The sequence below is a fragment of the Benincasa hispida genome, chromosome 8 (genome assembly GCF_009727055.1).
Source record: "Benincasa hispida cultivar B227 chromosome 8, ASM972705v1, whole genome shotgun sequence".
NCBI classification, from domain to species: Eukaryota; Viridiplantae; Streptophyta; class Magnoliopsida; order Cucurbitales; family Cucurbitaceae; genus Benincasa; species Benincasa hispida.
In genome coordinates, this window is record NC_052356.1 from 35858932 (window position 1) to 35885937 (window position 27006).

General features: G+C 33.2%; 2 protein-coding genes across 5 annotated transcripts; one reads left to right on the top strand and one right to left on the bottom strand.

Annotated features, from left to right (window-relative positions):
- Positions 1-17280: 17280 nt before the first annotated feature.
- LOC120083431 (flavin-containing monooxygenase FMO GS-OX-like 9) lies at positions 17281-20297 on the top strand. Of its 2 annotated transcripts, XM_039039192.1 has the most exons (7): positions 17281-17937; positions 18034-18104; positions 18405-18566; positions 18658-18740; positions 18883-19018; positions 19529-19702; positions 19790-20297. In XM_039039192.1, the coding sequence occupies exons 1-7, from the start codon at positions 17307-17309 to the stop codon at positions 19994-19996; spliced, it is 1464 nt and encodes a 487-aa protein (XP_038895120.1). In that variant the 5' UTR covers positions 17281-17306; the 3' UTR covers positions 19997-20297. The 2 variants fall into 2 exon arrangements, with proteins under 2 accessions (XP_038895120.1, XP_038895121.1); XM_039039193.1 differs by lacking the exon at positions 18405-18566.
- A 119-nt stretch (positions 20298-20416) lies between these two features.
- On the bottom strand, positions 20417-24057 carry LOC120082969. 3 transcript variants are annotated; one of them, XM_039038423.1, is made up of 4 exons: positions 23809-24057; positions 23377-23486; positions 22754-23045; positions 20417-22578 (listed from the first exon to the last, which is right to left on the bottom strand). In XM_039038423.1, the coding sequence occupies exons 3-4, from the start codon at positions 23000-23002 to the stop codon at positions 20650-20652; spliced, it is 2178 nt and encodes a 725-aa protein (XP_038894351.1). In that variant the 5' UTR covers positions 23003-23045; positions 23377-23486; positions 23809-24057; the 3' UTR covers positions 20417-20649. The 3 variants fall into 3 exon arrangements, with proteins under 3 accessions (XP_038894351.1, XP_038894350.1, XP_038894352.1); XM_039038422.1 differs by having other exon boundaries at positions 23627-24057; XM_039038424.1 differs by lacking the exons at positions 23377-23486; positions 23809-24057 and having other exon boundaries at positions 22744-22896.
- Positions 24058-27006: the final 2949 nt, after the last annotated feature.

Below are 27006 nucleotides of genomic sequence, written 5' to 3' on the forward strand. Positions count from 1 at the left end.
GTTCAGGGCGGGGTCCTATGAGGTTCCATCCCTGTGGGAAAATTGAACATCTCTACCCACAACTCAATCTAGAGTACCAAGGGAATAGTGGGGAAGATGTTGAGATGGTCTACAATAAGATTTGGAGAGGTATGCAGCTGAAGATCGAGCTTTGAAGAAGTTCTACAAAGGTATGTCTTTAAACCCACTTGATTATGCAAAAGCATACTTTATATTCTGCCAAAATTAATGAATTAGAGTGCTTAATTATCCTTGTCGCTTTCGCTGTTGCTGATACATTCCTACATCATCAACGTTTTGATCAAAATCATAAGATTTGGTCAGTATCAAACCTTATGTTCCAAGGTCGAATGCCTGTTTCAGTCCATAAATGGACTGATTCAGCTTGCAAACCTTTTGCTCCTGATCTTGGGCTATGAATCACTCGGGTTGCACCACATAAATGGTCTCCTCAAGATTACCATTCAGAAAAGCAGTCTTAACATCTATTTTCCATATCTTATAGTCATAATATGAGGCAATGGATAGGAGGATGCATATAGACTTAAGCATGGCAACAAACGAGAAAGTCTCCTTATATTCAACTCCTTCCACCTGGGTATAACCCACAAGTCTAGCCTTGAAAGTTTGTACCTTCCCATTAGCACCTTGTTTCCTCTTGTAGATCCATTTACAACCTATAGGTGTAACCTCATCAGGTTGATCTACAAGATCCTATAGTGAGTTGAAGTACATAGACTCCATCTTGAGATCCATGGCTTTTACCCATTCATCTCTGTCAACATCCTTCATTGCCTTCTTGTAAGACAACGGATCCTCAACCTCGCTATCGGCTACCATAGCCAGGATTTCAGTTAAATCCATATAGCGAATAGGTGGGTTCGCAACCCTCCCACTACATTGAGGTTTCCTCAACTCTTGAGGTGGATTTGACCTACTAGATGAACTCCCATCAATAACTTTTGTTGATGTAGCAGGATCTTCAATAACTCTGTTTGAAGTTTCAGTAGCTTCTTTGGAAAGTTCACTCAACACAATTTTACTTCTAGGTCTATGCCTCCTTATATGATCTTCCTCAAGGAAGGTAGTAATTGTCGACACAAGTACCTTGTTTTCCTTAGTATCATAAAAATAACTCCTCGTGTTCCCTTTGGGATAACCTACAAATAGAACAGCCTCGAACGTGGTTCTAGTTTCTTAGGATTAGCCTCAAGCACATGTACTGGGCAACCCCAGATGCGGAAACGATGCAAACAAGCTTTTTGGCCGTTCCATAACTCCAAAGGTGTTCTGTCAACACTCTTGGAAGGAACACAGTTGAGGACATAAGCTGCCAAAACGAGTCCGGTAAGGAAGCATAACTCATCATCGACTGAACATGTCCAACAGGATTCTGTTTCTCCTTTTTGATATACCATTCTACTGAGTGTACCAAGTGTTGAGAGTTGGGAAACGATTCCATGTTCTATCAAATAGTTCTGGAACTCAGAATCCAAAAACTCTCCACCCCGATCAGATCGAAGTGTCTTAATCTGTTTATTTAATGCGTTTTCAACTTCAGCCTCGAACTCTTTGAACTTTTCAAAGATTCTGACTTATGTTGCATCAAATAAACAGACCCACACCTCGAATAATCATCAGTAAAAACGATGAAGTACTCATAACCTCCCCTGACTCGCACATTTATTGAACCACAAAGGTCTAAATGAACTAACTCTAGAGGCTCTTTTGGCTCGATACATTTTTCCAGTAAAAGGTATTTTAGTCATCTTGCTTCACGGCATGACTCACACACAGGTAAAAATTTTTCTTCTAACTCGTTTAGAAGTCCATTTTCACTAATCTCTCAATCCTATTGAGATTGATATTCCTTGATCAAAGGCACCAAAGTTGGGCATTTTCTTTAGGAGAAACTTTAAGTTGTTTATTTTGGGGTACTACAGTTTTGAACATCTCTGCATTATGGAGGGAATTTGTGGCTAATGGTCTTAGCACATACACAATTATTTTCCAGTAAAGCTGAACATATCTCAACACCATCTTTTAGAATAAACACTTTATTAATTGAAAAATTAGAGTGTATTTACATTCAAGTAATGACTTTATAGAAATTAAATTTCTCTTTAACTTGGGAACTACATACCCATCCCATTCCTCGTCCCCGTCCCAGCCCCGATTAGCTTTTACATATTTATTTAGTATAGTTATCTAATGTTATGTTATTATTATTATTATATAAATATTACATTTAAATTTTAAAATTGATTATTTATTAGGAAAGATAATGAATATGATTAAATTAAATGTTTAAATTTAGATTATATATGTGAATAATTTAATTTATATTTATTTCTTTCTACTATATAAAAAAATAATTAGCTTTTTTAGGTCAAAATTTGAGTAATTTATCTTTAAATTCAAATTGTCATATAAAACTAACTATAATAAAGAATTTAGTGATAAAGTTAATTATTTAATTAAAATCTGTTCACATTAGTGATTTAAATTAATTGGCTTTTTACAAAAAAAAAAAATAGAAGTAACGGGGAATTCCCATCCCGATCCCCGTGGAGAATTTCACGGGGATGGGGAATGGCATCCCCGGTCCCATCCCATCCCATGGACATCTCTAGTTGTGAGACTCAAAACAAGTTTGAATCAAAGGAATTTGGAGAAAAGCTCACAGCAACAATCCAGTTGAAGAACACCTTCTTCACCAAAATTTTCAACAAAAATTCTATCGATTGCATGTCTCAAATTCACTCCAATCTCTTCAATATATTGCTAACCATCATGCAAGGAAGATGGCTACATCAGATGCAAGAATTTTTCAACTTATCCAAATTTGATTTTAGAAAATACAATTTGATTTCCTAAATAAAAAAATTATTAGTTTTACAAATTAATAAATAATTATTTAAACAATTTAAATAATTATAATTAATTTAATATCAAATATTAAACTAATTTTACATAAATCCACCTTCATATATTTAAATCATATTTAAATATTAATTCTCCAATTTCGTTTAATTCTTAAAATTAAACGTGTAATTATATCTCATATAATTACTAATTCCTTTAATTTTAATTTGAACGTTTTAAATTAACTTATCACGCTACTCTAGAGCTAATCCATTTATTAGCTAGTAGGGGGACATTGCGAACCTACAGATCATGGGCTCCAACGATCAGAGATTAATTGGCTAAACTCATTAGACCAAATTAGCCCCCATTTGTTAACTAATGGGTCACTCCACTAAAGCTCATAGTTGAACTCCCCTCACTGTAGATATATTATGTCCACATGATTTAACCATAATTAGTAAGTCGACCCTTCACAAGTTGCTCCTAATAACGGTTGGATCAAATATCTGTTTTACCCCCGAGATTACGTCTTATTTCTCAAGTTCCTACTGATCCTCTAATGAACAACTAGTTTATGATCCAATCATTAAACCAAAATTCTCTCAGTCCAGTGAGAAGGTGGAGCCCCTTGTTCAAGACCTAGATTCAGTACTTGAGAGAACAACCTTTCTCCTATCTCTAAATCGGGTAGGCGTGAATTCCGTCTTGCACCCTATGTCCCCAGCTATCTAATTCCGTCTTGCACCCTATGTCCCCAGCTATCTATTAGGTCTTACCCTGAAATGGGAGGTTTATTGAGCCGATGCTATTGAGTCAACCCTCACCTATGCAAATCCAAGGATAATCCCGAATAAACAAGAGTTCATAGTTAGCTCAAGATTAAGATTGAGTTACCTAGGTCATCTAAGTGAAAATAGTCAGTCTTATACAGTAAACAACGTTATAAAGTAAGAGTGACTTATTTCTTAGTCTGATCTTATGCAAAATCATTGCATAGGACGCCCCCATTCTTCGTGTCATAACATGTACAAATTAGGATCACTTCGTATGTAGCACTTTACAACTCTTTGTAACAACTACAGAGTAAGCCGCATCCAATAGTGTTACCAGAATAAGGTACCTAACCTTATTCATATACTATAGATCATTTTGACTATTTACTCGAATCTGATCCATTCTTATGTCTCCACATAAAGTTCAAGTACTCATGTAATAGTCATGGGTCTTAGTTTATTGGATTTAGACTTCCGTGTATACAATTTATAAAATCAATAAAAAATTTATTGACTATAGAAAATGTTTATCATTTTACAAACTGCGAGTTTTAAGACATAAAACCCAACAATACTCCCACTTGAACTAAAACTCCAGTGGATCAATATATACAAATATATATAATGTTGATTTTACACGGAGAGAACATAATGTATAAATACAATAAACTAGAGCATCACAATACCCATAAATTCTCCCACTTGCCCTAGTGATGAAAAACTCGTAGACCTAGTCCTACTAGATGACCCTCGAACACTTTAGCCGAGAGGACCTTTGTAAACAGATCAACTAAGTTGTCTTATGAAGCAATCTAGGTGACAATTACGTTTCCTCTGTGTACAATCTCCCTGATGAGATGGTACTTCTGCTCGATATGTTTTCCTCTTTTATGGCTTCGTGGTTCCTTTGAATTTGCAATTGCTCCACTATTGTGACAATAAAGTGTGATAGGCAGGTGCATATTAGGAACTACTTTCAGATCTATCAATAACTTTCTGAGTCATACTACTTCTTTTGCTGCTTCACTTGCAGCTACATACTCAGCTTCCATTGTGGAGTCAACTATACAACTCTGTTTGATGCTTCTCCACACAACTGCTCCTCTATTCAGAGTGAATATTGACCCGAAGTTCATTTCCTCAAATCAATATCGGTTTGGAAGTCAAAATCAGTGTATCTAGTAAGGATCAGATCCTTAGCACCATACACAAGTATATAATCTCTCGTTCTCTGAAGATACTTGAGAATGTTCTTTACAGCAGTCCAATGATCATATCCAGGATTGGGCTGAAATCTGCTGACTATTCCTACAACATAGCATATATCGAGACGAGTATACAACATTGCATACACTAAACTCCCTACTGCTGATGTATATGGAATTCGATTCATCTCCTCAACCCCTTAAGGTGTCTTAGAACTTTGTTCTTTAGATAGGTGAATTCCATGTCTGAAAGGTCACATTCCTTTCTTGAAATTTTGCATTTTATACCTAGGCAACATCTTGTCTATATAAGATACTTGAGATAATGCAAATATTTTGTTCTTATGATTCCAAACTATTTGGATTCCAAGAATATACTATGCTTCTCCTAAATCTTTCATTTGGAATTGCGAAGCCAACCATCTCTTAATGTCAGCTAGAAATTCTACCTCATTCCTAATTAGTAGAATATCATCAACATATAACACCAGAAAAGCGACAGTTTTGTTAACAATTTTCTTGTATACACAAGGTTCGTCAATATTTTGTTCAAAGCCTTAAGATTTTATCGTAGTGTCAAATCTCATATACCAGGATCTAGATGCTTGTTTCAACCCGTAAATGGATTGATTAAGTTTTCAAACCTTTTGCTCTTGATTCTGTTGAATAAACTTTTCTGGTTGAGACATATAAATACTCTCTTCAAGATAGCATTCAGAAAAGTTGTCTTGACATCCATTTGCCATATTTCATAATCATAAAATGTAGCTCTGGACAAGAGTATTCTAATTGACTTTATCATCTGGGAGATTGTACACAGAGGAGACGTAATTGTCACGCAGATAGCTTCACAAGACAACTTAGCTAATCCATTTACAAAGACCATCTCAACTAAAGTGTTCAAGGGTCACCTAGTGGGATTAGGTCTACGAGATATTCATCAGTAGGGCAAATGGGAGAAATTATGGGTATTGAAATGCCCTAGTTTATTGTATTTGTACATTTTGTTCTCTCCGTGTAAACTCAACATTGTATATATTTGTATATATTGATCCACTAGAGTTTTAGTCCAAGTGGGAGTATTGTTGGGTTTTATGTCCTACAACTCACAGTTTGTTATATGATAAACATTTTCTATAATCAATATACTTATTATGGATTTTATAAATTGTATGAAAGTTTAAATCCAATAAACTAAGACCCTTGACTATTACATGAGTACTTGAACTTTATGTGGAGACATAACAGTGGATCAAGTTCGAGTAAATAGTCAAATGATCTATAGTATATGAATAAGATTGGGTGTCTTGTTCTGGTAACACTATGGAATGCGGCCTACTCTATAGTTGTTACAAAGAGTTGTAAAGTGCTACAAACAAAGTGATCCTAATTCGTACATGTTATGACATGAGGAATGGGGGCATCCTATGTAATGAGTTTGCATAAGATCGGACCAAGAAATTAGTTATTCTTACTTTTATAACGTTGTTTACTGTTATAAGACTGACTATTTTACTTAGATGACCTAGGTAACTTGATCTAATCCTGAGCTAATTATGAACTCCTGTTTATTCGGGATTATCCTTAGATTTGCATAGGTGGGGGTTGGCTTAACAGCACCGGCTCAATAAGCCTCCCATTTCAGGGGTAAGACCGAATAAATAGCTGGAGACATAGGGTGCAAGACGGAATTCAGCCTACCCGATTTAGGGATAGGAGAAAGGTTGTTCTCTCAAGTACTAAATCTAGGTCTTGAATAATGGGGCCCCACCCTCTCACTAGGCTGAGAGAGTTTTGGTTTAGTGACTGGATTACAAACCAGTTATTCATTAAAGGATCAGTAGGAACTTAAGAAACAAGACGTAATCTCGGGGGTAAAACAGATATTTGACCCAACCGTTATTACGAAACATTGTGAAGGGTCGACTTACTAATTATGGTTAAATCATGTGGACATAATATATCTACAGTGAGGAGAGTGCAACTATTGAGATTTAGTGGAGTGTCTCATACACGAATGGAGGTTAATTTGGTGTAATGAGTTTAGCCATTAATCTCGGATCGTTGGAGCCCATGATTTGTAGGTCCGCGAGATCCCCTACTAGCTCGTAAATGAATTAGCTTTCGAGTAGCGTGATAAGTTAATTTGAAACGTTCAAATTAGAATTAAGGAATTAGTAATTATATGAGATATAATTACATGTTTAATTTTAAGAATTTAACGTAATGGAAGAATTAATATTTAAATATGATTTAAATATATGAAGGTGGATTTGTGTAAAAATTAGTTTATATTTGATATTAAATTAATTAGAATTATTTAAATTGTTTAAATAATTATTTATTAATTTTATTAGAAAAATTAATTTTTTAAAATGATTTTTGAAATCAAATTGATTTTTAAATCCAAATTTAAAATTTAATCAACACAAAAATGGAAAAATGGTTTTTTTCATTAAGCCTTCAACTTGCTCACATGAAACCCACTCTCTTTGGCTTCAATAACTTCAAGCATGAGCTGCATCTCATGCAACCATCTTCTTTGCATGAAGGTCCTACAATATATTGAGAAGATTGGAGTGAAATTGGGGCATGCAAATATAGAGTTTTGCTGAAAAAATTGTGTTGAAGAAGTTGTTCTTCAAGTGGTCGTGACAATGAACTTTTCTCCATATTCCCTTCATTCAAGCTTATTTTGAGTCCCACAACTCAATCTAAAGCTCCAAGAGAATAGTAGGAAAGATCTTGAGGTGGTTTACAGCAAGATTTGGAGAAGTTTGCAGCTGAGAATCAAGAGTTGAATAAGTTCTTCAAAGATATGGCTTGAAACCCTCATGCTCAAAATTAATGAATTATAGTGCTTATTGATCCTTGTTGCTTCTGTTGTTGCTGATACATTCCTACAAAACGATCGTGCATCGAGTTGTTCTATACGATAGTCGTTTACTTATAAACGATCGAGTACCCAGTCTACACGATAGACTCCTGTCTTCTCCTACTTACTCGATTGCTATACGATCGTTCAATTCCTCCTTCCCTCTACCAAATCCATACAGACCCTACAACTCCTAGATTCTCACACCGAGAATACCAAGGTAGCCTTGTGGTGGTGTCGGCTTGTTGTTCGAGGGTCGAGTGTTACTCGTTGTTGTTCAAGGATACTACTGTGTTGTTGAGCGTTCGTGTTGTTTGATCGAGGGATACGAGAAGAAAAGTTCTTCAAAGGTATGTTCACTCGATCTTTAGTGTTATTTTAATGAATCATGTTGTAATTTAAAGTTTATGCATAACTATTGTTGTTTCATTGTAAATGTGTATGTTCTGTCATATTAGGGTTTGGAACGATCTTGCTTCCGCTCACTAGTTCTCTTTGTAAATAAATCCTTCAAGAAGTAGGGTCATGAACAAGTTTAGTTTCCACATGAGAGACAGAAGGCTGATCACGATCAACAGAGACTCACAGATTGCTCAAACTCAGCTTTAGGGGAGGATGCAGAGGTAGGGAAAAGATCAAAAGCATCATCAAGAATATAAGGGAGAGAGAAAATCATGAAAGGTCGAGAGATTAGAGAATATAGTGTGCTCTCGAAAGGTGACATGCTGAGAGATGCGCAATCTATTAAAAAGAGGATCCCAACAACGAAAACCTTTGTGTTTAGTTCCGTAGCCAAGGAAGCAACAGAGACACACATGCGGTTCCAATTTGGTATGTCCATGGGGGTAGAGAAGTACAAAATAGGCACAACCAAAGACCTTAAGGTTAGTGTAATCAGGAGAAGTACCATATAAGCGTTCGAACGGAAAAGCATTTTGAAGAACAGTGGAAGGGAGGCGATTGATTGTGTAGACATAAGTAAGAGCAGCTTCACCTCAAAATTTTGTAGGGCAGGAGGCAGATAAAAGTTTGGCCCGGACAGAGTCCAGAATGTGGCGAAGTTTTCGTTCCGCTTGCCTATTCTGTTGAAAGGTAAGGGGACAAAAGCATTGAACAAGAGTACCTTGTTGGGTGAGAAAGGAAAGGAGACTGGAGTCCTTATATTCCAAGGCGTTATCTGCACGTAGAACCTTGATTGTTGAGAGAACTGGGTGTGAACCATATTAGCAAAATTAATATATATTTGAGACAAGAAAGAGTGATGTTTAAGAAAATATATCCAGGTAAATCGAGAGTAATCATCAATGAACAAGGAAAAATAACGATACCCATTGACAGTGGAGATAGGAACAGTTCCCCAAATATCAGAATGAATTAAGTCAAAGGGTTGATCACTTATAGAACTAGACTGGCAAAAAGATAATGCAGGTTGTTTTGCAAGTTTACAATTCAAATAGTCAGAAGATACAAATTTGGAGACATTATTTAAATTGTTACTAGAGATTAAATGATAGACTTTTTCAGAAGAGGCATGATCGAGACAGATATGCTACTGATATATAGTAGAGTCAGTGACAACAGCAGAAAAAGAACAAACAGGAAGCTGAAGCGATGTGAGTTCGAACAATCTTCCCACTTTGCGACATGTACCAAGTGTCTATCCTGTCTGTGGATCCTAAACCTGACACCCAATAGAAGAAAGAGATACAGTTAAACCAAGATCACACATTTGCCCAACATAAACAAGGTTAAAGGTCAGATTTGGAACACAATAAGTATTGGAAAGATGTAACTTGGAAGTGGTAATGGAGCCAACATGGGATATGGTCATATTGAAGGAACTTTAAATCTAGAGAACCAGTGAGCGGAAGCGGATCGTTCCAAACTCCATTGAGAAAGAATACATACATTTACAGTCATACACAAATAGTTATGCATAAAGAATAAATTACAGCATGCTTCTTAAGTAAATATTAGGAAATCGAGTATAATACCTTTGAAGAACTCTTTCTTCACGTATTTCCCTCGATCAAACTCAAACGTGTCCAAACAGCATGAACGCAACGATCAATTGGAAGATCCTCGATCACCAGCGAGTGAAACTCGATCCTCGATCCTCGATCCTCGAATAGAACAAGACACAACCACAAGATTACTTTGTTATTCTCGGTGTGAGAATCCATGAGTTGTGGGCTCTGTATGATTTTGGATAGAGGAATGAAGGAAGTAAACGATCGAGTAGACGATCAAGTATGCGATCAAACGATCATGTAGAAGAAGAAGTCTATCGTATAGACTCAATACTCGATCGTGTAGTAAACGAGTACTATCATATAGTAACTCGACGATCGATCATTTATGCTCTATATAGCTATCGTTTAGTAAAACACCTTTTACTCGATAGAGTTTCTGTGAGATGTTTTGACTGACTAATTTTGAAAAACTATTTTTCCTTTTTATCTCACAGTTACCATAAAACCGTGTATAACCTCCCACTCAAGTACGTTATTGAGAAAAAGAAATATTAATTATCATATAATTATTAAATTATTAAAAAAAATACAATAACTAACTTATCATATTATATTTATAACCTATAGTTTTAATGTTGCATCATATGCAACATATAAACCATAGTTCTTTTTCTATTTTGTGGCATTTAATATAAATCATACTTATATTAATTCCTCCATTTTAATAATGTATCAAATACACTATATCAATTATACGATATATAATTGAACTAATTTAATCATATCATATATAATCAAATTCCCTCTTGTTAAATTGAACACTTCAAACTAACCCAAAATCTGATTCTTAACTTGAATTCATTGAGCTACCAAGGGGACCTTATGAACCTGTAGCTTCAAGCTCCAACAGTACGTGAATAACCGACTAAACTCTTTCATCATGTATCCACCATCCGTTAACTGTCGGACACTCCACTAAAGACCTTCAGTTGCACTCTTCGCACTACGGATATATTTTTGTGTCCATTGGATATAACCAATCAATAGCACGATGACCCTTCACAAGTCATTCGTAAGTACAACTAGGCCAATTTACCGTTTTTCTGCTGTAGTTGCATCTAACTTCTTAAGTACCACTGATTCCTCTAATGAACAATAAGTCATAGTCCCACTATGACTAAGTCCTCTCTTCCCAAGAGAGGGTGTGGCCACTATGTTCAAGACCCAGAATCAACCCTTAAAGGAGTAATTTATCTACTTACCTCTGAATCGAGGAAGAAGTGAATTTCGTCCTGTGTAGCTGAGTTTCCAACTCCCCAATCGGACGAATCCTCAAAATGGTAGGCTTGTTGAATTGGCAATCTAGCCACTCTCACCCGTACAAATCAAAGGACCGCCTTTATGAGCAGGACTTCACAACTCACTCAGGATTCAGGTCTTGTCACCTATGGTCATCCTAGTGAAATGTAAGTCTTTATTATCAACGGCGTTATATAAAGAGACTAATCATTTCGTGGTCCAATCTTATACAAACTCTTTGTATAGGATACCCCCGCTCGCATGTCTCCACATGAATGATCAGGATCAGATCATTTATAACACATCACAACACTTGTAAAATCCACAAAGAGGGTCGAATCCGTAGTGTCACTAGGATAAAGTATCTCTCTTTTATCCATATACTACAGACCATTTAGGTTATTGATTTAAACAAGATCCACCTGTATGTCTTTACATACTTGTTTAAATTTACATAAAATAACCTCAAATCTTAGTTTATTGGATTGAGTAAATTCTTATAAAATAACAATATGTTTACAGAGTTTACAAACTAAGAGACTACAAGGAGATTTAGGACACCAATCCCAACACATACAATTGCCATCAGCATCATAGATGGGAGGAAGAGATTTGGCAGAAGCGGGTATAGTTAGAAGAGAAAAATCAAACGTTATATGGTTGTTACAAGCGGAATCAAGAAGCCACCTATTACCTGAGGAGACTGCAAGCATGGAGGAATTAGATGAAATCACCTGTTTAAGAAAGTCTTGTAAGTCGCTCATTTGAAAAGTAGGTGGAGAAGGCTCGGAATCAGCAGAGGAGACAGTAGCAACGGAAAAAGCAGAGATAGAACGAAAGATGTCATTTTTCTCCATTTATAACGAGAAAAAAAAAAGAAGAAGCTATATTAGTATAAGGCACGGGTCAAGACTTGGATCGAGTTCAATGGAGGATCGAGTTCTGGACCAGATCGATGATTGAAAATCGAGGATTCGAGGGTCGAGTCCTGAACTAGGGATCGAGGGCCGAGTTTTGGAACGGGAATCGGGGATCGAAGGTCGAGTTTTGGATTAGGGATCGAGGGTCGAGTTCTAGGCCAAGGATCAGGGATCAAGTTCTGGACAGGGGATCGGGGGTCAAGTTCTGGACTAGGAATCGGGGATTGAGTTTTTCATAGTGGCTACAGGATTGAGGATCGAGTTTTTCACAGTGGGGATCGAGGGTCAAGTTTTTCACAGTGGCTTCGGACAGGGGATATGGGTGGTTCTTCTTCCCGCCAGACAAGGGTTCTGGGTGGTCGGCACTGGAGCGATGACCGGACGACAGCAATGACAGAGAACAAGAGGAAGAAGAAACCAGCTAACAAGGCTCTGATACCATGTGGAAGTATTTATCACAAGTTAATCTTTACAATGAGTGTACACAAGTATAAATACTACACTAAAGCCTATGAATATAGCTTACAAAATCTCTAGCAAGGCTCTGATACCATGTGGTCAGGGGAGGGAAGAAAGAATTAATGTTTATATATTTTTTGTTGTGAATGTGGGATGGGGGGAGGTAGGGGAGAAGAGAAAAAGAATTACAAAATATGTATGACTTTTTACTTGTGGAAGATATTATATGTTTGTTATTATGTGGTTTGAGAGTGGGGAATGTTTGAGAATTTTTGTTTATTGTGACATGATGAGTTTTTTGTGATAATTGGGGTTGAAGTTATCTGAATTGTCATAATTATGTTCTAGACCAACTTATAACTCATAATATAAAATGGATTGATCATTTTATGTAAACGGTGAGTTTGCTTAAGTTTGATATTTAACTTTTGAAATTGTTGAGAATATGTGAATGTGTTTGAAAATAGTTTGATATGTATCTCATTTCGTGTGCAGGACTAAATTGGAGCTTGTTGGTGATGTAACATGTTGGACTTTTTTTATTTTTTTATTTTTTTGAAGATCACTAGTTAGGTAATGACTAATTATGTGCAGAACTTTTTTCTTTTTTAGATAACTAATTGTAGACTTTTTTTTTTTTGTAATAGATATATGGTGGATTTTATGATCATCATTTTAGTATACAATACGATTAAGTTGCACTCCAATATATTTTTTTAAAACATTATTAAAATTTGCGACGTAACTAAAACGTCGCAAGATTGTAACATCAAGAACATACAACAACAAGTAGAGCAATGCAACGAATATAGAAACTTTGTAGTAGTCAGAAAACGTCTCATATTGTGACTTTTAGTAAATATGGCATAATGCCTATCAACGAGTAATGATATACCAAATATAAAGTATTGATATACTAAATTTATCATTCATAAACCGTATTCATGTAGCAACGAGTGCTTGTGTATTTACTATTATTTGTTGACTTAATTTGAATCCTTATTCGTTTGGTATAAAATATTATTTTTCTAGTATATTATAATCAACTTATAATTGTTCAATTTATCTTGTTGATAAGCATTCTAAATGAATGTTGATAAATTATTGATACACCAATGTTACACTTGAAATCGAATTATGAACAGATGTTAATATACTATTGATATACTTGAAAAGATGTATTTATAAGGAGTATTGATATACTAAGTGATACACCAACATTATACTTGAAATAAATTTTGAATTAATGTTGATACACTAATACACTAATGTTATAATTGAAATGTTGTTTAGAAGGAATGTTGATATACGTTAAATTAGTTTTTAATGAATATTGATATACTATTTTGTGCTTTAAATGAAATTGAATGAGTGCCTATAAATTTCTGATGCACTAATAATATATATATTTGACATTGAATTTCGAATGGGTATTGATATAAACTACTGATGCATTCAATATATATACTTAACATTGAATTTTGAATGAGTGTTGATATATTAGTGACAACAAAATAAAAAGAAGGAAATAAAATTCTAAAAATATTACCGTCGTCAATGACCATCAATAACAAGCCGTGAATGATAGTCATCAATGACCATTATTCATGTGATGAAGGGATGGGAAAGGAGGGGGGAACCAATGTTTAAAACATATTTTTTTAAAAAAAACATATGTTTTTAATTAAAAAAAATAGTCGTCACGTCAACTTTCTGTCAATATAATTAACGAAAAAACTAAATGTCTATTCAAAGGAAAATAAAAAAATAGAAAAAGAACCACCAATTGTAATTCTTAAGGATACTCTTCAGTTTAATAAAAAAAAATTCCATAACACAAATACAACCTAAATCAAATTTTAGATACCAAAAGTGTACCTCCGTATGATAACCTTTTCATTTTTTGTCTTTAGTTTTTTTAAATTAAGTTTATTTCCTCTCTATTTTTTACAATGACCGGCATCTTTCTTAAGTACAATGATTGAATTTTTAACCAAATTCCAAAAACAAAAGCAAGTTTTTAAAGTCCTATTTCGTAACCATTTTGTTTTCAATTTTTGTTTTTTAAAATTAAGGTTATGGACACTATTTCTACCTCCAAATTTCTTCCTTTGTTATCTACTTTTCACCAATGGTTTAAAAAATCAAGCCAAATTTTGAGAACTAAAAAAAGTAGCTTAATTTCAAAAAGTTGTTTTTGTTTTTGAAATTTGGCTAAGAATTGGAACATAGTACTTAATAAAGATGCAAATCATTATAAGAAATATGGATGAAATAGACTTAATTTTCAAAAACAAAAACAAAAAACCAAATGGTTATCAAACGGGACCATAATTTTTCCTTTAGTTACACTATATAGGCAAATAAGTTGCTAACCATAATATATATATATATGTATAATTTCCTTTTTGCAATGGTCTTCCCACTGTTTTGTAATAATGTGGAAGCAAAGTTAGAAAGTAGGAATAAAGGAAAATTAAAAGAAAAGTTATAAAAAGAGAATTTGACCCAAAAGTTATAGAAGTTATGATTGGGAAGTGGATAATGATATGAAGTAGTTTATGTTGTTGCATTGTGATCTCTTCTTCATTTTTTTTTCCTTAGCTTCAAGAAGTGGCATTCCCTTTCTCTCCCATAGTGGAGGAGGACCCCCAACACATTTTTCTCCACAAACACAAACTCTCTTCTCTCAATGCATCATCATTTCACCCTTTTTTGAGAGGTCCATGACAGAAATGTAAATAAAATATTCATCCGAGATATGTTCGAGTCTTCTATTCCACACATGTGGTTAAACTCTTAAATAATTCAAGATTATAAAATAATTATACTACATACTGTTTTCTAATATAGTAAAATGGTAGATACTGATAAATATGTCCAATACACTACTATCATCTATCACTGACGATAGACACTAATAGACTGTAACATTTTACTATGTTTGTAAATATTTTGATCAACCATATAATATAAAAAAGAAACTCAAAATATTTGATTTCTTTCTCATATCTCAATTCCAACTATATAGTTTCATTAGATACCTTACAAGTTAAGAATTCAAAAATTAAATCCGTAATTTAATATTCTTTAGATTTGAAAAAAAAAATGCATATGCATGTGAGGATGTCTAACTTTTTTTTTTTTTAATCCATCCATTTTTAAACCTTTGAAATCAATGATTTTACCGACATGAACTTATATAACTAATTGGCATAGATAAAATGAACCTAACTCAATTGACATACAATTGACATACAGTTGTGTTAGCAACCAAAAGATCTACGATTCAAATCTCTCCTCAATTATACTAAACAAAATGAGGAAATCTAGAAATATGGTTTGGTCGGTAAAAGAAATGATGAATTTATGCATTATTCTCCCATGCATTGCTCTTGAATGATTGCTACCTATCTACGTAACCCCACACCCTCTGTTTCACCTTCAAATTTTGTACAAAAGTTTGGGATTTAAGTTTCCTCTTTCTTAGGTATTCTTTTTTGAATTATGTCGAGTTATAAGATGAAGCGTTTCAATGTTTTACATGACTTATAATAACTACAGATATCAATTGAAAGTTCTTTTTTTTATCATTTTTCTTTCTTACAATGAACGATTAAAAAATATCGATCACGATACAGTGAATCCCTAAAATAATTTTTGAACGTATATGATCACCTCGAGAATAGTATATATATATGTGTGGTGATATCTGTTGTTTTTGTGTCTCAGTCAATAATTTAAAGCTAAGAAGAATTGAAAAGTGTAGGAAGCAAGAGGAAAACGAAATAAAACTAAATCATCATTGTTGAAGGGTCACGTGTGTCTCCTCCCCAGCAAACCATCCCCATTCCCAACCATTATTGCCTTTTTTTTCTTTTCAATTCTTCAACAACAATAATATATGATATCTCATCATCATTTTTTTTTTTTTTTTGAGATTTTGAAAGAAAGAAAAATAAAGAAAATTACTTACATAAAATAATAAAATTTTAATCTTATTTGATAGAGATTCATAGAGGTTGATAGAAGTCTATCAATGTCAATTAGTAATAGAAACTAATAGATAGATGCTGATAGAAGTACATCGGTATTTTTTTTCTTTTGCTATTTTTGTAAATAGTTTGACTTTATTCTATGTGTACAAATTTTTCTAACTTTTTCTCACTATCTATATAATTTAAAATTTTTATATCCATCAAATTTTAGTAGCTATTAATTTAGCGTAAGTCATGTAGATGTGGTTTAATTAAAATTTTGTTATATATATACATCTAACCTTTAAACCATATATATAAGGTTAAATTAAAAGTTATAACAAAAATAATTTTTAAAAAACAAAACAAAAAACCTTGTGTATTCTTTCAAACATTATATCATTATTACCCTCAAATTTTCACAAGCGTTTGATTCTTGACTTATGTTCTAATTAAAATCACAACCATGTTTTGAAATCCTAATCCAGCTTCATTTGACATTAATCCAAATAGTAGTAATTTTGAAATATTTATGAAATGTCAGGAATAATATTACAACTTTTGAAAAAACGTGAAAAATAAAAATTTCTGGTTTACTTACAAATCTAATCTCTATAGTTTGGAAGAAGTTAGAATCTAGTATTTATGATTTGATAAAAACACTCATAAATAGTCCCTTGATATATTTTACCTATCGTATGGATGATTTAAGATTGTTTTATCACACCATAGAGATTAAATTCTAATAATTTAAGCTTTTCCAACGATTTAATTTTTTAAAATAAAATAAAATTAAATAATCAGCTATATTTAGATATAATTGCGGCCTCATTAATTTTGATTAATTAAAATCAAAACGTTCCCACATGGCCAAACATTGCACTATAAAAACCCAATATCTCTCCCAAACTCTCCCCACCAAAAAGACTCACAGAACATCAATTATCTCTCTTAGCAATGGTTTCAGAGAGATCAATAATTGGTATAGAATCATTGAAGACAAAGAAGAAGGTATGTGTGATAGGAGCAGGTGCCTCAGGGCTTGTAGCAGCCAGAGAGCTAAGAAAAGAAGGTCACAAAGTAGTAATTTTGGAGCAAAACGACGACGTTGGAGGTCAATGGCTATACAACCCAAATGTTGAAAATGAACATCCTTTAGGAAAATCCAAATTCCTTAATGTTCATACCAGCATTTACTCCTCTTTAAGGCTTGCTTCTCCAAGGGAAATTATGGGCTTTTCTGATTTTCCTTTTGTTACTAAGAAAGGGCGTGACACTAGGAGATTTCCTGGCCATAATGAGCTGCTTTTGTATTTGAAGGATTTTTCTCAATACTTTGGTTTGAATCAACTCATAAGGTTTAATACTAGAGTTGAATATGTGGGGATTATGAACAACAAAAATGGCTGTTTTGGAGGGATTAAGGATGATCATCATCTTCAATGGGTTGTTAGAAGTAGAGATTATTGTAAGTATAAGATGGATAATATTCATGGGAATGATGATCGTGATTTGATTGAACAAGTTTTTGATGCTGTTGTTGTTGCTACTGGACATTATTCTCATCCTAGATTGCCTACCATTAAAGGTATTATATGTATGTATGTATTCATAATTCATTTTTTCATATATATATATATATATATAATTGATCTAACTTTCTCTTTTTGTTATTGGAATTAAGGAATGGACAAATGGAAGAGAAAGCAAATCCATAGTCATGTTTATAGGGTTCCTGACCCGTTTCGCAACGAGGTAAAATCAAATTAATCAAAACTTCTATTTGGATTGACTTTTTAATATTTTAAAATTAAAGATCTCACTCTTGATTTGAAATTTGATTCCTCGAAAGTAAAAAAAATCAATTTTATGTCTTATTAATTAGGTTCAAGAGTTCACAACTCCGCTTCTTGCTCCTTTTAAATTTATTTTTTAGTTAGAAAGTCAATCTAGTCTAATTTTTAATGTCTAAGAAGAAAAAGGAAGATGTGATTAAGTGCGGCTAATAATATAATTAGTAAAAAAAACTGATTATTATATTTATTGATTAAACAGGTAGTGGTGGTGGTGGGAAACTCTCAAAGTGGGCAAGACATATCGTTAGATCTAATAGAAGTGGCAAAGGAAATTCATTTAAGCACAAAATCCATTAACACCATAACTCAGGGTTTATCAAAAGTCATCCAAAAATATGAAAACATGCATCTTGAACCACAGGTTATAATCTATTTTTGCTTTAATTAATTATGATCTTAATTAATTAATCCTTTTGCCGGCCATGGTTGATGTTTTTTGAGTTTGCTTGCAGATCGAATTTCTTGAAGAAGATGGGCGAGTGGTGTTTGTTGATGGGACCTCTATAGTTGCTGATACTATTTTATATTGCACTGGGTATTTATTATTTAACCCTTTTCTCTTTTTTTTATATATATCATTTCAAATTACTTTATGAAAAGAAATATATGTTAATGAAACAAAATTTTAATGTTACATTAATTTTAAGTAACTGTGATATATTTTGGTACGTTTGTAGGTATTCATACGCATTTCCATTTCTTGACACAAAAGGAATAGTTGTTGTGGATGATGATCGAGTGGGACCTTTGTACGAGCATACGTTTCCTCCGTCTTTGGCTCCCTCCCTTTCATTTATAGGCATTCCACGAAAGGTATATCTCATATATTACTTCTCTTATTGTGTTCAATTTCTCTTATTGAATTATGTTGGATATTATTTACCAACTTTAGATGAAATGTCTATATCAATATTTTTGGATATATTAGCACAAAACCAAAGATAGTTACTATATTTCCAAATATGACAAATATGTTAGCTACCTACTACAAATTCTCTATGAATTATTTTAGGCTTTTAGCTTATATATGAGGTCACAACAGCTTTTTGTTATATTAATTTATTGGAAAAATAATCAAAACAGTTGAAAGTAGTTGAGTATTGATTGACTTTATTAGGTATAAATATTCCAACATATGCAATGATCGTTGCAAGTATTATTGCATGTTTCTTTCCATACAATTATGTAATGTTTGGTAGGGTAGAAGATGGAATATTGAGGAGTAGGAGTTCCTTTTCTTAAAAGGGCAAGGAAAAAAGAGCAAAAAAAAATGAAGAAATTGAGGAAATAGAATTAGCTTGAAGTCATATGATTGTTGTGCAGCTCATAGGTTTCCCTTTCTTTGAATCACAAGCAATATGGATAGCTCAACTGCTGTCTGGGAAAAGGACATTGCCATCATGTGATGATATGATGCAATCCATCAAAGAATTTTATCACTCAAAAGATATTGCTGGCATTCCAAAGCATAATACCCATGATTTAGCTGAGTTTGAGGTACTCAAATTCTTCCGTGTTTTTTCCGACAAGTTTGTGATGTTTTGTCAAAGATTCTTCCATCTGACCAAGTTCTTTATGTTGTAGTATTGCGATAAGTATGGCGATAACGTTGGATATCCACGCTTGGAGGAATGGAGGAAAAAACTGTGCTTAACAACCATTGTAAATTCCTCAAACAACCTCGAAACGTTTCGAGATTCGATGGATGACGATGAGGATCTTCAAGAGGCCTATCAAAGCCCTCATTTCACTCAACTTGGAGCTCAAGTTTTTCCTCTGGTCCACATGTAAAAGCTTCGACAATCAGTTTCTTCTTTCTTATCTCCTTTTTCTTTTTGGGTGGCCATGTAAAATTCCACAAGCAGAGTACAGAAGCGCTATGAAAACAAAGAAGGCTTCAAACATCATTTCACCAATGTTGATGTATTTCATTTTTTGTTGTTCAAATTGTAGTGTCCCAAAATAATTTGTTCATTGTTGTTAATTAGTATTTGTTACACCATCAAGGTTTTTGTCTAGTTATAAATTTTAATGTTAAAGCTACTTTATGTATTTTTCCAATTTATTAAACTATGAAGAATTCACTTCTGCAATTTTTGAACTGATTTACACATTCAACAAACTGAACCTGTGACATAAACTCAGATCAGATTCCATAGTCTATGTTTTCTTCAAAGGCAAAGAAAAATGAGATGCAAGAGACCAGATTACTTGGCTCTAATCCATATCTGATTAACCAAACCAGCATGAGATGACTTTATTTAACAGAAGTATGGTCTAGTTAAATATACAATGGCGAATGGTGGCTCCTTTCTTTCCAATACAATTTTTGTATTAAATGGAACAAACAATTGACTCAAAATGGAGGGAAGAACAGAACTTGGCAAAATTTACAGATAACATATAATTATTTCAAGTAACTTCTCAAGACAAGTCCAACTATATTATACTTGTCCTAAGATAATCTTTCTATTACAAGCTGGATATCTCTGTCCCCTCCGCCGTCTAGTAATATTTCCCCAAACTATAACCTTTCTTTCTTTGTTCTCTAGTTCATTGCCACTGCTTACTTGATCCATGATTGACCCTATAACAGTCTCTGTAATCTTTGAAGATGAATCACACAACCGTCTCTTCCCTCTAGTCCATGCCGTTCTACCTCTACTTGCAGTTTTCACTACACCGGCTATCGAATGAGAACTTGCAACTTCCATCAGCCCTCCAATTGTCTGAATATCTTCTGTAACCTCGTACCTCGACAAAGTTGCAAGACTTGGAAGAATTTCTGTCTGAAAATTATTGCGCTTACCCCGCCTCACACGTCCCTTCCCTAGTTGACATGAAGCCAAATAAACATTTTTTACTGCTTCCTCTTGGTGGTTACTTGATGTCAAGGAACACCCTTCCTCTTCTGTTTCTTTTAACTTCAACGTCATGACCTCAAAGTCATCCATGCAATCTGTCAAAAGCTCCTCTGAGTCACTAGCATCCTTGCATTTCAAGGCTACTTCACCCTTCTCTGGATCAGCTCCCATTGAAGAAACTATTTCAGCAAACCAGCATAAGGATTCAAATGAAGGTTGAACAGACGGACAGCCAGTAATTTTATGACAATTTTGAGCCACATATGATGAAATGGAAACCAAGGTTTCTGCTGCAATTGAATTGAGGTCCTCCGACGGTTTGCCATCATCTTCAACCGACTCTAGAAAATGTGACCCAACTTGGTTATCACCAGACACGCCTGTAGTTGAAGAGTGTTTTTCCTGTCCTGGGCTTACAGGTACGTCCAGTTTCATTTCAGTGGAGCAACAAGGTGTTCCCAAAAATTCTTCATTTATGCACACGTTGAGGTCAATTTGACCTTCCATCCAATTTGCAGAAGCTTTGAACAAGGGGCGAGGTTCTTCTTTCACAGTCTCGGACTTGTAGCCATTACAGAAGCTTCCTTCAAGGGGGCTTACACTATCAGACCCAATGCTAGATCTCAAGTTTTTAACACTACAGAAATCATCTTCAGCAACCATTGCCTTTTCTATTAACATTTTGGAACTCTCGGTATCTAGAAGATGGTGTCCCATTGGACCTTGTGCAGACTTAGTCAAAGAAGTAGTGGATGATGACAGACTTGAATTTGCAATATCTTCGTCGGGTTGATATCTTTTGCTTCTGTCATGAAAGCTAATCGATTCAGAAGAGCCATTGTTAGAAAGTCCATTCTTTCTTCCATTGACTTCTTGCTCTGAGAAACCAAGACATTTTGAATTGGCTTTACCATAGAGATCATGGAAAAGGATCTCCCTGTGGCCCGTAGCATCCACTAAATCCACGGATCTACAGCCCAGTTCCTCCTCAAAGTTAGGAGGATTATTTAAATCAACCGAGACCTTGGTTTTCTCTAATAACAAATCATGCTTGGCAAGAAAAGGTTTTCTATCACTAATATGAACAATTTCAGGCATTCTCTTGAGATGACAGCTTGACATTTCAGGCACATTTGTCAATTCATCTTTTCCATTCAAGTACTTGCTGTCAGTTGGAAGTTCAAGATCAAACATCCCATTTCGCAAAATCTTGCTCTTAGGTTCTGACAAATAAGGATTCTTTAAACAGATTCCATTCAGAGGGGTGTCAGAACCTGTTTGAATGTTCTTCCCTAAACTTGAAAGTAATGAGGGTGTTTTTTCACCTGAAATAAATGATTGATTGTATACAGGGAAGTTATGTGCATCCTGAGCACACAATGCAGAGACCCGCGACTTATAAAAATCAGACTGAGTTGTCGTAATGCACATATCATACTTACGCGATTCCCTCTTCATCTCAGCTATAAACTCCCTCTGTCTTTGGTAAAGGCGATGAAGTTCATAAATCTGGACAGTTTAGTTATACTTCAGATGAATTTATAAGCTCAGAACTACGAATATTAAGAGTATCAGATTTCTGAAGAAGCAAACCATTGCAAAATATATAGTAGGATTGGCTGATGATGGTACATAATTCTATAATGATTCCAAGCCAGAAGATAAATTGCATACCAAGGTATACCTGATCCCTAAAAATCGCTTCTTGCTTAAGCATTATTTGCTTTAGTGCTTCTCGGCCACATTCGACATACAGACCAGCTGACAATGGTGATAAGAAACCTTTGGAGCTACATCCACCGTTCACCATTTTATCCTCACTGATTTGAGGCCATATACAACCACCAACAACTCCTTTTAGATCCCTACTGAAATAAAAATTTGGATAGTTGCCAGAACCCTGCATATTTGCTCCAATACCAAGAAGTTCCATAAATAATACAAAAGCTTCACTGGATATTCTGGCAGATTAGGACCTGAGGACAAAAGGACAGCCAAGAATTGATTGATATCTGGTAGACACATGCTAAAATTTAACAGAATTACCTACTTAACTTACTGAGTACATCTCAACTGTATACTTAGGTTTGATCAACTCCAGCTATAACTTTCTAAGTTACAACCATTTATAATTTCAAATTCCATCATTATACTATGACCTGTGTAGTCAATAATAACATTTTCCAAGGCATAATAAGTTGAAGAGAATCATATATGAAAGGTAAAGAGTCTGCACAAGGATCGAATCCACAAAAGGGACTACTAAAGTTAATCAGTTTAAAATCTACCTCAGGAAAAGTTCCTTACCAAAAGCACAACCAAAATTGGAGACAAAGTTTCACATTGAAGTGACACTGTTAACTCCATTCAATAGCATGAAACTCATCTTGATATGATACCCCAAAAACTTGAAGAACCTGAATTTAGACCAAAGAACAGATTAAAACTCCTCCCTAAGGGAGCCTGCACTTAACAGAACACAACATGACTAGAGTAGAACAAGTTAAATATACAAAGATGCTAAGATATTGCATAAGAAATGGGAAGAAAGGTCAACCATAGCCAGCAGAAACAAAATCTGGCCACACAGAGTGGGTCGGAGACGAAGATTTCCACAATTGAAATCCACTCTCGAGAAAGGGGGAAGAGTTCTCAGAGCTCAATCGACGGAACCCACCAAGGAAATTCAATCAAGAATAGGAAAGAAAGCAATCTGAGAGAGAAAGTTGAATGAATCACCTGGTAAAAGAAGAAAAAGAGACGACCCATGTAAGAGAAATCAGGGGAAAGTGGTGGGGAATGGGTGAAGAATTAGATGGAAAAGGAAATCAGATAAAAATATAAGAAATTTGGATCTGGTAGAGAAGAAGAAGAAGATCGATGGGTAATGGGCCATTTTTTCTAGGAAGATTTAGAGAGAGAGAGTAAAGGAATTGAAAAAAGACGAACAAAACTTCCATTGGAAGGGACACGAAGGCTGTTTTGTTACCATTTATCTTGTCTTTGTCTTTCCTTCTCTCTGATTTAATGTTCGCTTTTTTGGATCTTTTGATTACTCCAAAAAAAGTTCTGCCCATAAACTAAACCCTTTATTATCTTTTCTTAAATTCCCTCTCCAATATCGTAATTTATTTCTTTTAGAAAGATATATCCTAATTTATTTATCTTTTCTTGAATTCCCTCTATGCGAGTTTGTTTTTTTGTTGGTTTTATTTTGATCTTATCTTATAGATTTTGTTTTGGATTTTATCACCTTATTTTTGTATGTGCTTTGATATTTTGATGTCTTGATCCCGAACTGTAAGATCCTCTTGTTGTTGTATAATAATATCACCTATTCTAAAAAAATTTATTTGGAATATATATTTTCATTGATATTTTTATAATTTTTATGGATTCGATGTTAATAGAGGACATTTTCATAATATCATTAAAAAAAACTTATGAAACATAAAAAGAAAATTACAAAATGTCACTAATATAAATATAATATAAATAATAAATATTTTAACTTCTTTTAATGGTGTAGATGTTTATTTATTATTTTTTTTTCTTTGAATCTTTTACATTAATAATTTTTTAATATCATTTTTTTAGTACAATAGATGGATATTATCTAAATCATAAACTTTTTAATTACTAACACACTGTATGTCAATTTAGTAAAATTAAATTAATATTTATAATTTTTAAACCTTGAGTTTCTAACGTAAATTAAATATATTTTTTAAATAGCTATACAAAAATTAATTATATTAACTTAATTTTATTTTTGATCTCTTGTTTTCATTTTAGTACAAATGGAATGAAACAAAACAAATTACAACAAGTAACAGAATTCTTCGAAAGGGAATGTCTTCAAGTCAAATTGCCAAAAAAACATCTTCGAGTATGAACAACCTGTTTGGTAAGGTTTTTTGTTTTTGTTTTCGAAAATTAAGTTTATTTCATCTACATGTCTTACAATAATTTGCATCATTTTAAGTACAATGGTCTAATTCTTAGCCAAATTCTAAAAACAAAAATAATTTTTTGAAAGCTACTTTTTTAGTTTTCAAAATTCGGCTTTGTTTTTTAAATCATTGGTGAAAAGTAGATAATAAAAAAAGAAATATATAGGTGGAGGTAGAGTCCATAGACTTAATTTTCAAAAATAAAAATAAAAAACAAAATAGTTATCAAACAGAACCTAAATCATTGACAAAAAAGTTATATTTTTTAGACTTGTTAAAAAAAGAAAAACTAAAGAGGTATATTTTTTATATTATTTTTTTTATGTGATTTTAGATCAGATGTAGTGCTTTTTTTTTCAACCGAAAAGTTGACAGCTAAAGCGTTCCAAGAACAGGGTTCTATAGTCGGTCTGCGACCCTTGAATTCCGAATGCATCCTTGGAGTGATATTGTAGTTTCAATGGGATATCCACGATTATTTTCTTTTGTTAACATAAAATTTGAGTTTAGGAAATAAATTATTAAGAATCAACTAAAAAGAAATAAATTATTAAGAACCAACTAATAAGAAATACATTATTAAGAACAAATTAATTATCCAACAAACAGATGTTAAATTCAGAAAGATGATAATTGAAACTCATCAACTAAAGGTAGGCCCAAGTTTTTGAAGCCCAAAAATGCTGGGCCTGTTTAGGTTAGGCATTGGGCTTAGCTTTAGAGTCCGCTTTTTGCGCTGGCGTTTTTGCGTTTCTAAAGATTTGTAACGATTTTGTCTCTATATCATCAATTTTATACCATTTTAGTCTTTAAATTTTGATATATTTAGTCATTATACTTTCAAATTTATAACAATTTAATCTCTATCATAAAAATAAAAATTAAATATCAATATTTATAATTTAACGAGGTAGTCTTTGTAACATATAAATATATTGGATCCTTAATTAATTTATTGATCATCTACCTATGCAAAAAAAACTTTTTAAATCCTAACCCTAATTTCACAATAGTAATAGAAGTAATAAAAAAATTTTAAGTACATAAATTAAATTGTTACATACTAAAATTTAAAGGCTAAATTATTACAAAATTGAAAGGACTAAATCGTTATGAAGCAAAGTTTAGGCACTAAATTGTTCGCCATAAAAATTAGGGGCCAAAATGAATTTTAACCTAAAATTTATGTTTATTTTCTCTCACCATGTGAACGGAAAATTTATACTATGATATCTACATAGTCCAAAATTTCTGTCAAAATCTCGAAATTTCGAGATTTCAATAGGGTCAAAATTTCAATAGGAAAATTTTCGATTTTCTCTAGTTTCTCAAAATTTCAATTGATATTTTGATACTTCCATCAAAATTTCAAAACTTTGGGTTTTTTTTTCATTTTTTATTTACCAATTAGCTATGCTAGCTCAAAGTAAGTGCAAAAGAAGTTTTTCTCTTTTACCATAAAACATCTCTATTTTCAAGAAACTACATATTTTCATTCAAATATTTTTAATTGAATTTTCACATCATTTCATCTCAAATTTAAATTAATATGAGTTCTCTAATATTCCTCTCATTTTCTAAGTTCTATCTATTTGTAGAGTTTTCTTTTTTTTTCCTTTCTTTTAATTATGTTGTGTTATGTTTAATGTTATGCTTTTTATATCTCTTATGTTTAGTGTTATGATTTTCTATTCTTATTATATTATGTTGTGTTAGTTTAATGCTATAATTTTTCATTTTTGTATCCGTTTCATTTTATAATAAATAATTTACAATGATTTCATATCCTTTAATTTTTTAATTAATTTCCAATATTTGATATTAATTTGTAATTATTTTTTATTTTTTAAATTTCTGCTCTTGCATCGATATTTGCACATATATTTTACAATATATATCTAAATCTTATCTTACTTTATAGAAATTTTTATTAAAATGGTCAATTATAGTCTAATTTAGCCACAATCAAGGTTTTATTTAACTA

Coding starts and splice junctions, on each gene's coding strand:
- LOC120083431 (XM_039039192.1), top strand. CDS start 17,307: ATGGTTTCAGAGAGATCAATAATTGGTATAGAATCATTGAAGACAAAG. Junction 17,938..18,033: donor TAGATTGCCTACCATTAAAG/GTATTATATGTA, acceptor ATTGGAATTAAG/GAATGGACAAATGGAAGAGA. Junction 18,105..18,404: donor CTGACCCGTTTCGCAACGAG/GTAAAATCAAAT, acceptor TTGATTAAACAG/GTAGTGGTGGTGGTGGGAAA.
- LOC120082969 (XM_039038423.1), bottom strand. CDS start 23,002: ATGGAACTTCTTGGTATTGGAGCAAATATGCAGGGTTCTGGCAACTAT. Junction 22,579..22,753: donor AAGCGATTTTTAGGGATCAG/GTATACCTTGGT, acceptor TAAACTGTCCAG/ATTTATGAACTTCATCGCCT.